The sequence below is a fragment of the Rhinatrema bivittatum genome, chromosome 7 (assembly GCF_901001135.1).
Source record: "Rhinatrema bivittatum chromosome 7, aRhiBiv1.1, whole genome shotgun sequence".
NCBI lineage: Eukaryota > Metazoa > Chordata > Amphibia > Gymnophiona > Rhinatrematidae > Rhinatrema > Rhinatrema bivittatum.
Window position 1 is genome coordinate 295,723,266 of NC_042621.1, and position 12,286 is coordinate 295,735,551.

The 12,286-nt window shown below is 41.8% G+C and overlaps 1 protein-coding gene across 2 annotated transcripts in view; it reads right to left on the reverse strand.

Annotated features, from left to right (window-relative positions):
• Positions 1 to 12,286, reverse strand: part of CCDC186 (coiled-coil domain containing 186) — a 174,847-nt gene that overhangs the window by 11,749 nt on the left and 150,812 nt on the right. Inside the window, exon 15 of one of the 2 annotated variants that reach the window (XM_029610454.1) lies at positions 6,030 to 6,249. In XM_029610454.1, the coding sequence (XP_029466314.1) occupies positions 6,030 to 6,249 (220 nt within the window). The remainder of the gene's footprint in view (positions 1 to 6,029; positions 6,250 to 12,286) is intronic. The other variant, XM_029610455.1, reaches the window with a different exon arrangement.

Genomic DNA, 12,286 nt, shown 5'->3' on the forward strand with positions numbered 1-12,286 from the left:
TTTCTTCCTTCCCCCACTGCCCAATGGGAAGCCTCCATTCTTCCTGCCCCCGTGCAGGTCAATCGGAAGCCTCCTCTCTTCTACCTGCCAGTGGGAGTAGGAAGAAGGGAGGAAGCCTTTGATTGGCTGGTGAGGCAGGAAGAAGGGGCATCGCATCGCCTGGGGGTGGGGTGGGAGGAATGGCAGTGTTGAACCCCAACCAAGCAAGGCCGCCTCGGGAGCTCATCCCCATGGCAGCAAAGAGGAGACCCAACCCCGACCAAGCAAGGCTGCCACGGGAGCTCATCACTGTGGCGGCAAAGCAGAAACCCGACCCCAACCAAGCAAGGCCGCCACGGGAGCCCATCCCCGTAGTGGCGAAAAAGAAGGCCTGCCGGAGTAAAGCCGCAGCAGAACTGGAGCCCATCCCTGCAGCAAAGGAAGAAGAGGTTTGGTGGTGAGAGCGTGTGGGTGTGAATGGGTGCCTGGGTGACAGCTTGTGTATGTGGGTGTAAATGGGTGCAAGATCATTTGTGTGATTGAGAAAGAGACTGGTCAGGGAGGAGGTGTGTTTCTGTGAGAGAGAGAGAGAGAGAGAGAGAGAGACTGGTCAGGGAGGTGATGTGTTTCTGTGTGTGAGAGAGACTGGTCAGGGAGGTGATGTGCTTCTGTGTGAGAGAGAGAGAGAGAGATTGGTCAGGGAAGTGATCTGTTTCTGTGTGAGAGAGAGAGAGACTGGTCAGGAAGTGTGTGTGTGTGTGTGTGTGTGTGTGTGTGTGTGTGTGTGTGTGTGTGTCTGGTCAGGAAGATTACTGGTGTGTGTGAGAGAGAGACTGAGACTGGTCACCGGGTCTAATTGGGGGTGCATGTGTCTGTGTGAGTGACAGGTTGTGGGCGCTAAGGAAGAGGACTGTGAGGACAGAGCTTCAGCAGCCCTTGATACTTCTGGTGCGACCTATTGGCCTGGAAGGGAAAGAAGTAGGAGAATTGCTGGAGAGGGTAAGTAAAGGTGGCTTTTTAAGTTTATTTCTCTTGATTGACTGCCATTTTAATTATTGGGTATTATGTGATGACTGCTGTTTTGAAATTGTATTGGTATTTGAACAATTTTTAATAATTTTTATGAGTTTTTAATTGTTGGATGTTATTCTTTTTAGCAGCTGTTTTGTAACATTTATTAATATAGTTTTACAATTATTTCTGAGTGGGGATCTATAGCAGCTTGGCTTGCTCTGTTTTCCTAATAGGAGATGTATTATTTATTTTATTTATTTAAAAACTTTTATATACCGGTATTAGTATGCATACATCATACCGGTTTACAATGTAACTTTAAAGGTAGAAATTACAATGAACAGGGAGGGCGAACAAGGAGGAGTATACAAAGAGCAGGAGGTGGAGGAATTAAAGCAATAAATAAAAACTGCAACGGACTATTTACAGGAATATACAAGGCGTAGGCAAGATACTTGCAGAAGTCAGTGTACTTAATCAGGGTAGGCTTGTCGGAAGAGCCATGTTTTAAGTTTTTTTCTGAACTTGGCGTAACATGGCTCTAGCCTGAGAGTGGTAGGGAGGGCGTTCCATTGTTTAGGGCCTGCAATGGATAGTGCACGGTCCCTAGTAGAGGAGAGGTGGGCTTTTTTCAAAGGGGGAATGGAGAGGGTGCCTTTGTTGACAGTGCGAGTGGGTCGTTCAGTGCGTATAGGACGAAAGGGTTCATCCAACCAATTGGAATTGTGCGAGTGGATGGACTTGTGCACTATGGTTAGAATTTTGAAGAGAATTCGGGATGCGATGGGGAGCCAGTGGAGTTCTTTGAGTATTGGGGTAATGTGATCAGCTTTCCTTGAGTTGGTGATGACCCTGGCGATGGCATTCTGGAGCATTTGTAAGGGCTTGGTGGTGGAGGAGGGTAGGCCAAGGAAGAGGGCATTACAGTAGTCCAGCTTTGAGGAAAGGGTGGCTTGGACGACGGTGCGGAAGTCATGATAGTGGAGGAGGGGTCTGAGTTTCTTCAGGATGTGAAGCTTGAAGAAACCTTCTTTGAGGATGGAGTTGATCTGTTTTTTGAGATTGAGTTGTTGATCTATGATAACCCCAAGGTCTCTTACTGTGGGTTGGGGTGTTATGACGTTGAAAGCTGGATCGTTGGAGATCGGTGGTTTGGGAGGGAGGTGAGGAGAGATAAGGAGCAGCTCTGTTTTGGAGGAGTTTAGAGCGAGGTGGATGTTGGTGAGGAAGTCATTGATGTTGGCAAGACATGTGTTCCAGAAGGCAAGGGCATCTGAGAGAGAGTTGTGAATGGGAATGACGATTTGAACGTCATCTGCATAGAGGTAGAATTTGAGGCCGAGGTCTGTGAGGAGCTGACATAGAGGTGTGAGATAAATGTTGAAAAGGGTGGAGGAGAGGGAGGAGCCTTGTGGGACACCTTGAGACAAGGGATAGAGTGTGGAGTTGGCGTTTCCTATCTTGACGGAGAACTTTCTGTTAGATAAGTAGGATTTAAACCATAGTAGGGCTAGGCCTGAGATGCCTATTTCGGATAGCCAGTTGATGAGGAGGTTATGGTTGATGGTATCAAAGGCAGCTGAGATGTCGAGTAGGGCGAGGAGGTAACAGTTGCCTCGGTCCATGCCTATGAGTAAGTGGTCCGTGAGGGAGAGCAGGAGGGTTTCTGTATTGAGGTATTTACGGAAGCCGTATTGGGCTGGATGCAGAATGTTGTTGCTTTCTAAATATTCTGTAAGTTGGATGTTTACAATCTTTTCCATAATTTTGGATAGGAAGGGCAGGTTAGAGATAGGGCGGAAGTTAGCGGGGTCTTTAGGGTCTAGTGTTGGTTTTTTTAGGAGGGGCTTGACAATAGCTTGTTTAAGTGTTTAGGGCCTGGTTAAATATTTGTAGCCTTTTCATAGATAGGGTTGTTACTGTTTGAGTGTGTTCCATAATGCAGGTGTAACTTGTGTGGATTAGTTTATGTGCATTACTGCAGATCCTGGGACATTTCTCCAGGTTCGCATTGCATGCAGAGTGGCTTTTTTGGTTTTCCATTCCAATTTCTGTCTCCATATTTATAATTTGTGGTTTTTCTGTACTTGGTGAAGGTCAGTTCTGGGTGTGTGACCGAGGTGAGGTATTTTACTAGTGGGTAGGCATTTGTATCAATCTTATTTGTTGTGTTTTCTCAATAGGATATGCATTAAGTGATAAATTACTGTCTTTTCATAAGGAAGGCTATTATGCCTGGTAGTAAAGGGAATTTGTTTTTCTTTTACTGAGATGTCACCAGAACCAGAATATCTTTTTTGTATGGCGAGTTGTACAGGGTAATGCCCTAGTTCTGCTCTGCACCCATTGGGGTTGAGGGGGTTCCTGTGGATGCAGAGTGCATGTTTACATTTAGCCCCGTGACGGTCACATGTTCAGAGTGTCACGCATGTCAGAACTATCTGTCAGGTGTGTCCTAGCCAAAAAAAGGTTGAGAACCACTGCTCTAATCTATATCCGGAAGATTAAGATCTCCCTTCTTTCCCACCTTTTGGATGTCCTCGATATGATCTCTGTCCAGTTCATCCATTTGGGTTTGAGGCCTGTAGATCACACCAGTAAAAACGGAAGCACCACCTTCTCTTTTTAGGATGATCCATAATGCTTCTTCTTTGCCCCATCTACCTTGCAGTTCAGTTGCTTGGATATTATTTCTAACATAAAGAGCTACTCCTTCCCCTTTTCTGTCTTCTCTGTCCTTCCTTAACAAGTTATAGCCCGGGATGGCTGCATCCCAATCATGAGACTATGTGAACCAGGTCTCTGTAACAGCAACAATGTCCAGTTCCGCCTCTAACATTAGGGCCTGCAAGTCTGGGATTTTATTGCTCAAACTACGAGCATTTGTGGTCATAGCTTTCCAACTGCTCTTCCTAGTCTCCTTTTCTGGTTTTTTTTAACTGATTTTGTTACTTTCTCTTCCCACTTCCTGTACTGCTTGGGGGTGACATTCCACCTAAATGGGTAAACTAAAGATCTGCATACAGGGTATTTAATTTACATATCAATACATCTAGTTTGCATATGCATTGGTTATTTATCCTGGAAACTTGGTCTGTTTGCTACCCTGAACAAGTGAACTGAAAAAGCTTGCTGGAAAAATACAAAGGACTCTGACCAGTTGGAAGCATTCAAAGTATTCATGTTCACTGACTTTCCCCTACCTTCTGCTCATTCTGCAGCTGGATCCCAATGGCCCATGATGAACAGGAAAACAACCTTTTATTGCATCAGTGAGATGTGAGGTATTAAACCATCTCTGCCTCCATCTTGGTCAGTTCTACAAAGGAAGCCTGTGCAACAGCCTCGTCATCAGAAACCGCTCACTGCAGAGAGAAACTTATCTCTGACTCCCAGATATAGCTTGTCTGTTCCACACAAGTAGGGTACAGGGGCGCTAATGAGATTTCCTATGGCAAGATATGCTCATCACCTGTCATAATCCTCTTAATGCAGATTGTCAGGACTGAGATCATGATCTTACTGACAATATAGTCTGCAACAAGGCTAGTGTTTCACATTTTCTCTTTAGGGGTCCCAATTCAGTCACAGTAAAGTAATAAAGAATTGGAGAAGCCTGCAATAATTCAAGCATGGAAGCGGCAGTACCTTACAACAGGGAACGAACGCACAGGATGCAGAGAATAAGATAGAGGAAACAGGAAATAAAAACTCAGAACAAAAAACGTTACCATAAAGACCGATATGGTGGTTTGGCCCATCTATGTTTCTATGATATAATGAAAGAAAAAAAAACACTTTTGCAAAACAGGATCTTGGTATCTTTGCAATTCTTCCAGCTTTTGGTAGTTTTTTGTTAAGATGTTGAACCCCAATGTGTCACACAGTCACAGATCAGTCCTCCTTATAGCATCACATCCTACAACTTTTCTACTGTACCACAGAGAAAGTGGAAAGTACAAAAAAATTCCAAACTCCCACCTCAAATAATACAAAAAAAAAGAAAAACTTGCAAGAATCATCCAATCACTGTAAAAGCTATGTTTTACAAGTAATTTGTGTTAATGTACGCATTTTAAGGACATATTTCCCATGTAGCAGCAGGTTCCCATGTAGCAGCAGGTTTGGCTCTTTCACCAAGCCTTCGCCGACCCACCAGACAATCACTAGTTGTCCTTCACGCTTACCCGTTATGGTGATTATACTCACAAATGGACTCTGACTCTCCCAGGTTAAAGCACCATTAAGCTTTAACCCGTACGCCCTATGGCATCACTTCATATTTATTTCCTGCCTTATCTTCTTTCCAGCTTGTTGCAAGCTTCCAAGTTCTCTCCCCTGTTGATTGTAACTTTGACTCATTCCTACCTACTGTTTATCTTTCGTTTACTTGAATAGTTACCCCAGTTTTTATTCTTGTTAATTGTAAACCGATCCGATATGGTTATTTACTATGAAGGTCGGTATATAAAACTGTTAAATAAATAAATAAATAAATAAATAAATGCGGAAGACGTTCATCATTTGCATACCTTTGCACAGTTGTATGCACATTTTCAGCCACGCCCATTTTATCAAGCCTAACATATTTAAGATCAAGGAGCAACTGCTGAAGATGGGAGCTTACCGTATGTTTGGGAACCTACAGCGTGAATGATCAGAGGCGTGACTAGAAGAGAGTGCTTGGCTGCATCTTCTAACAAAAAAAATGGGGGAAAACAACGTGCCACGTGGGAGCAGATGATGGCTGTGAAAGGATGCTCAGCCTGCTGGAGAGGGATATGGGTCAGCGAGAAGGATGACAGGACTCAGTCAATCAGAGTGTGGCGAGCTGAGGCACCAGGCAATCAAATGTCTTGCTGGATGCTGAGGAAGAGGATTTCAGCCATTGTTTGAATAAAAAAGCCAAGATTCACTACACTAAAAAAAGTTACGTTTTCAGAGTTAAAACCAGGAAAAGCAGAAACAATTATCAACAATGTTTGGTATCTCTGGACACCAGAACCTAAAGATAGAAATCAGAATCTCAGACGTACTTTGTTTTTTTCCTGATTTCCTCCACCAGTTGCTTGATGTGATCCTCCATGAACTCTATCTTTTCGTTCTTGCGTGCATGAGCCTTTTGCAGCCGCACTATTCTTTCAATCAACATGGCCTTGTCCACTTCTGGGAAGCTGTCCACCACCGAGGAGCCCGAATTCTCTGGAGAGCGCTCTTCATTGCTGCTTCGGGCGTTGAGGGATCCTGAAGATAAAACTGAGATGTTTAGAGAAATGTAAAACTTTCCACCAACTCAGCATCTGTCATGTCTTCAGGCTTTTAACAGACAAAGAAAGTAGCTAAATATTATGATTATGTTTTCATAACTTTATTAAGTTTGACAGCAATAAAGACACTGAGACAACTGATAAAATTAACCTTGCTTTTCAAACAGGAAAACTATGTGGTGGTGTTTGTTTTCAAATATGGAACAAATTAGTCTGGTTAAGACAACATATGGCAGAATATAAAATTTAGAAAGCCCTCACTATATAATAAGGGAGTCATCACTATTCCCTGGCTGTGCCAGCTGTATTAACTACAGAGCACTGTGGGACCAACAGTTTACAGTTTTGCTGATTATTCTCACACTGCAATTGTGAAAACTCAATGATCTCTTATGGTCTAGTGATATCCAGAAGTATTTCTATACTCATGGCCTTCTGGCACTAATCTTGTATCCATCACTATTGTCTCCCCAGGGAGAAGGGGCAAAATATGTTCTACTCCATGAAAGCCAACATTTGCTCACTATTACATTCTTGAACTGCACGTGTCCTGTATGTTGAATGGGATAACAAAACTGAAGGAATTATTGCCATTGACATGGTTTTCTTTGTCATAACAGGCAGCAGTCTCTAAAACACTACCATGAAAAGAAGCTTGTTCACTACTTCCCCCATCTGTTTGTTCCAACCTACTCCTCATCTCCATCCAAGGTGACTGCTATCTAGAGAAACTGTGCAGCTCCTGAAGCAAAACTCTTCTTTGGATGGAGGGGACAGTCAGGGCAGTCCTTGTCCAGAAAATTCAAACTTCGATGAAACAAATACAAATCGGACCGTTCAAAATCACAGAAAACAAGACAAAACTGCATTCTAGAGACTAATGCTTTCCTTTTATTTAGTGTAGCACAATCTGGGCTAACAACATTGCTGTCAAGCAGCCAATGACATTGAAAGAGTCCTTCTCTGAAGATCTCACCACCTAAAGGAAGAAAGCACGGCTTTCCTCACCCCAGAAAGACAAATGTGGAAAGGGCAGAGATGCAAGGAACGCACTCACAGTAGGGACAGAATCTAAGGAGGCTCAGATTGTACCACGCGACAACCGAAAAGGCGAGCCACAAAAACTGCGGGCACGACAGAATCATAGAAGAAGGGAATCTCAAAACATTAACTAGCTTGATGTTTATCTAAGCTGCTCTTAAAAAGCTCCACAGAGCTCACCACTTTTGTAAGTAACTTGTTCATGTGCTTAATGATCTTTGCAGTTAAAAAGCTCTTCCCAATGTCCAATTTAAAACTCCCTTGCAGGAACTTCAATCCATTTTTACACGTCAGCTTGCTGGTGAAGATGGAGAACATATAATCATAACTCTCTTTATTATCCTCACTAAGGAGGCAATTTTCAAAAAGGTTTTATGCAGATAAAATGGCTTTTCATGATTACTTTTATGTGCTTAACTCCTTAGAAAATTCACTCCACAGGGTTGAATTTTCAAAAGGTTTTACTTGGGTAAATGGGCTTTTGAAAATTGCTACGTTATGCTACTTTTTCGTACACAAAATTACCCAAGTATACGACTACTGCTTTTTGGTATTCTATTCTCTAAAGTCAGAAGAACCAAACTTCTTGACCTTTCCTCAAAGATCATATTAGATCTCAAGTTTTTCTTGCTCTCTTCTAAATTTTCTCTGGCTACTCCACGTTCTCACTGTGATGTGGTGCACAAAACTAGATGAGGCAGTCCAACAAAGAATCAACTCAGAGAACGTTTTTTTTGGCCTGGCGGTTTCTTTCTGTTCTTCGGGCTTCCAGCTGAATCGGAATTGGCCTTCCATGGGCTATTTATATCCTTTCACAACCCAGGTAGCCCAGCCATTACCTCGACAATCCTCCACCTGGCCTTCTAGATTCCCTGCGTAACCTGCCAGACAGACCTGCTACATCTCTGCTAGGATTGCAGCCTTCCAGACAGACCTGGCTGTGTGGTTGTCTGCATTTCTTCTAGGATTTCTAACCCACTTTGCCATTCACTTTAGCAGTCTCGGTGCTTGTTAAATAAATACAGGTGAATTTTCATAGGCATTACACATAGAAATGTAACATACTACTACAGCAATTTTCAAAAGCCATTTACCCACGTAAGTGCATTTAACGTAGGTAATACCTACAAACAGTTCAAAGGCATATATTGTAGCAATTTTCAAAAGCCACTTAACATGGGTAATGTGCATTTACACAATGAAAACCCAATTTTAAATGTGTAAATGCTTTTGAAAATCAGGTCCTTATAGTACGGCACGTTAATCACTTAAATATGTGCAGGTAGGTTGTGTGTCCGCTCGCTCTGCAACTGAGGATTCTCTGGGATTATCCCAAGCCCTCTTAAAATCTGTCACTGCTAAGGGAGAGTTTTCCATGTATTAGAAGCCCTCACCATGAAAATATATTTTCCTGACATGGCTGAATCTACCTCCCCCTCCCCACTTGGTAATCTGCAAATTTTAAAAGTATACTCTCTTTGTCAATATATTTTTCAATATATTTATAAATGATCTGGAAAGGAATATGAGTGAGGTAATCAAATTTGCAGATGATACAAAATTGTTCAGAGTAGTTAAATCACAAGTGGATTGTGATACATGTTGCATATAGGGAAAAATAACCCTTGCTGTAGTTACATGATGTTAGGTTCCATATTAGGAGCTACCACCCAGGAAAAAGATCTAGGCATCATAGTGGATAACACTTTAAAATTGTCGTCTCAGTGTGCTGCAGCAGTCAAAAAAGCAAACAATGTTAGGAATTATTAGGAAGGGAATGGTTAATAAAACAGAAAATGTCATGATGCCTCTATATCGCTCCATGGTGAGACCGCACCTTGAATACTGTGTACAATTCTGGTCGCCACATCTCAAAAAAGATATAATTGCGATGGAGAAGGTACAGAGAAGGGCTACCAAAATGATAAGGGGAATGGAACAACTCCCCTATGAGGAAAGACTAAAGAGGTTAGGACTTTTCAGCTTGGAGAAGAGACGACTGAGGGGGGATATGATAGAGGTGTTTAAAATCATGAGAGGTCTAGAACGGGTAGATGTGAATCGGTTATTTACTCTTTCGGATAGTAGAAAGACTAGGGGACACTCCATGAAGTTAGCATGGGGCACATTTAAAACTAATTGGAGAAAGTTCTCTTTTATTCAACGCACAATTAAACTCTGGAATTTGTTGCCAGAGGATGTGGTTAGTGCAGTTAGTGTAGCTGTGTTTAAAAAAGGATTGGATAAGTTCTTGGAGGAGAAGTCCATTACCTGCTATTAAGTTCACTTAGAGAATAGCCACTGCCATTAGCAATGGTTACATGGAATAGACTTAGTTTTTGGGAACTTGCCAGGTTCTTATGGCCTGGATTGGCCACTGTTGGAAACAGGAGGATGGGCTTGATGGACCCTTTTTGTCTGACCCAGTATGGCATGTTATGTTCTTATGTTCTTAATATCCAAGCTCTTAATGAAAATACTGAGCAGTACCAGTCCCAGAATGGCAACTGTGGGCTGCCACTTGATAAATTCTCAGTTAATCAGTGATAATTACCAAGTATATTTTTCTAGCGAGTTATGCATCCACTTTACAGACATATGCTCAAGATTATTTTACTAATTTATAAATACCGCACATTAAACATAATAATTAAAATCTTTATTGGTGATATTTCTATCTGGGTTTTTCCATGTTGCTGTTCTGAGAAATAAAGTGCTGCTGTTTTAAATATTGAGCAATATTTAAACTAAGATATACAAATATTGCAAGTGGCAAGTCAGCAATCTATTATTAGTCATAATTTCAGCATTATCATGCACGCAGCATGCGGCTTCCAGTCCAAAGTCCTCAGCAGTGATGGGAGATCCTGCCTTCAAGCATCAACTGAGCTGACATACCCAGTGGAATTTTGGAAAATGTCTAAGATAATTTTAACAAGGATCCACATGCTTCAGGTACTTTTCCAACAGTGATATTACTTCATCTATAACAGAGACAGGCAACTCCAGTCCTGAAGTGCCGCAAAGAGGTCCGATTTTCTGGATATCCACAATGAATATGTATGAACTAAATTTGCATGCCCCGCCTCCATTGTATGCAAATATATTTCATGCATATTCATTATTGCTTACCCCTAATCTATAATCACCACAGCACTATTGGAAAATCAGGATAAGGTTCACTTATGAAAAGAATTGTGTATTGATCTCTGAAATTCCAAATTAAGAACTAGATTTTCTCTTACAATAAAAGTATTTGAAGAGAATGATGGGGCAGAAGAGAACTGTCATTTGAAAAATTTACACAAATACATGGAATGATTTAGAGAGGTAGCCTATGTGAGAATATGCTGAAGAAATACATGTTATTTTACGGCTGGTTCTGATTTTGAGTCATACAAATGTTTCCAGTAAAAAAAAAAAATTGTAGTAGATTCTTGATTTTTACCTATCTGTGCTCATAAGAAGGAGGTTGGAATAGCACCACAAATTAAAAAAAAACAATGGATTGGTAGGACTGGCAACAATAAAAACAAATGTAGAAACTAGAAGAGGTTTACTATTAGGGTCCAAGAGAAATGTCTACGATTAACACCAAGCAATAAGAAAACACTCCATGTCTCCATTGTATCTCCCCAGAGCAGTGGTTCTCAATCCAATGTCTACCTGCCAGTTGGGTTTTCAGGATATCCACAAAGAATATGCATGAGGTATATTTGTATGCACTGGTTTCAATGAATGCAAATCAATCTCATGCATATTCATTGTAGATATCCTGCAAATCTTCAGACCAGGTGACCCCCAAAGGACAGGGCTGAAAACCACTTGCCTAGGGTAGACTAATTTAGATTTCTAAGTCTCATGAGACAGGATTTAAGGATCTAAACATGTATATTCTAGAAGAGAGAAGAGACAGGGGAGATAGAATTGCTTACCTGTAACAGGTGTTCTCCAAGGACAGCAGGATGTTAGTCCTCAAACACTGGTGACATCATTGGATGGAGCCCAGCACGGAACTTTGATCTCAAACATTCTAGATCTTTCAAACATGCCATACTGAGCACGTGCAGCTGTAGCCATCACCCTGCCCCCTAGGCAGAGTCCCTCAGTCCATGATATAGCTCATACATGGAGAAACCAACTCCCAGGGGAGGCGGGTGGGCTTCATGAGGACTAACACCCTGCTGTCCTCACACATGGGTGATTCGCAAACTGTAGGCTGCCTGCACAGGACAAAGCGGGGAACCAAATAGTTCTGAAAGCACCACCTTTCTCCCATTTGTCTGCAAGGCAGCCAACCCAAAAACGAGTCGGGTTTTACAAAAGAAAACCATAGAATAGACTAAGACAGAAATAGCTACTGCATAGCAGAGGCGACTAAGGCAGGGGTGTGATGCGAAGTCCAGGACTATTAGTCAGGGTTTTAGATCAGTGAACCCTGATAAACAAAGTAGGTCTAGATCCTTCTGGATACAGGAAAAGTCCTAGAAAATCAACCAAGGGAAGAACTCTTGGATGAAGACCCCACAGTTTTCTTCCGTGTCACAAGACAACAAAAAAAAAACCAACTGGGGCCAGAAAGCCCTCCAGAAAGAAACTGTGGGCCACTAGCATCTGAAGGACACACTAGGCATATTTCTTACACCAAATGAATGTGAATATAAGGTAGGTGAATTTAAGAATACCATCAAAACACAAAAATTCATCTTATTTATTAACTCTCGCTCATATAATGAAAGCTCCCTATGGATTAGCTGAAAGCCAGAACAGTTGTACTTCTCTTAAGGACTTGATAAAGTAGAGAAACAAACATACCAGGCTGCTGTTCCTTACATTTTAGTGGCTGTCTGGTGACCCAGACACCTAAGCACACCAGTTTCAATAAATAGACTAAAAAGGAAATAATAAAATTAAGACAATGTTTTAAATTTGAATTTGCTACTAAGTGATGTGCAAATGAATTAGCAATTAAGTAAATGTTACTA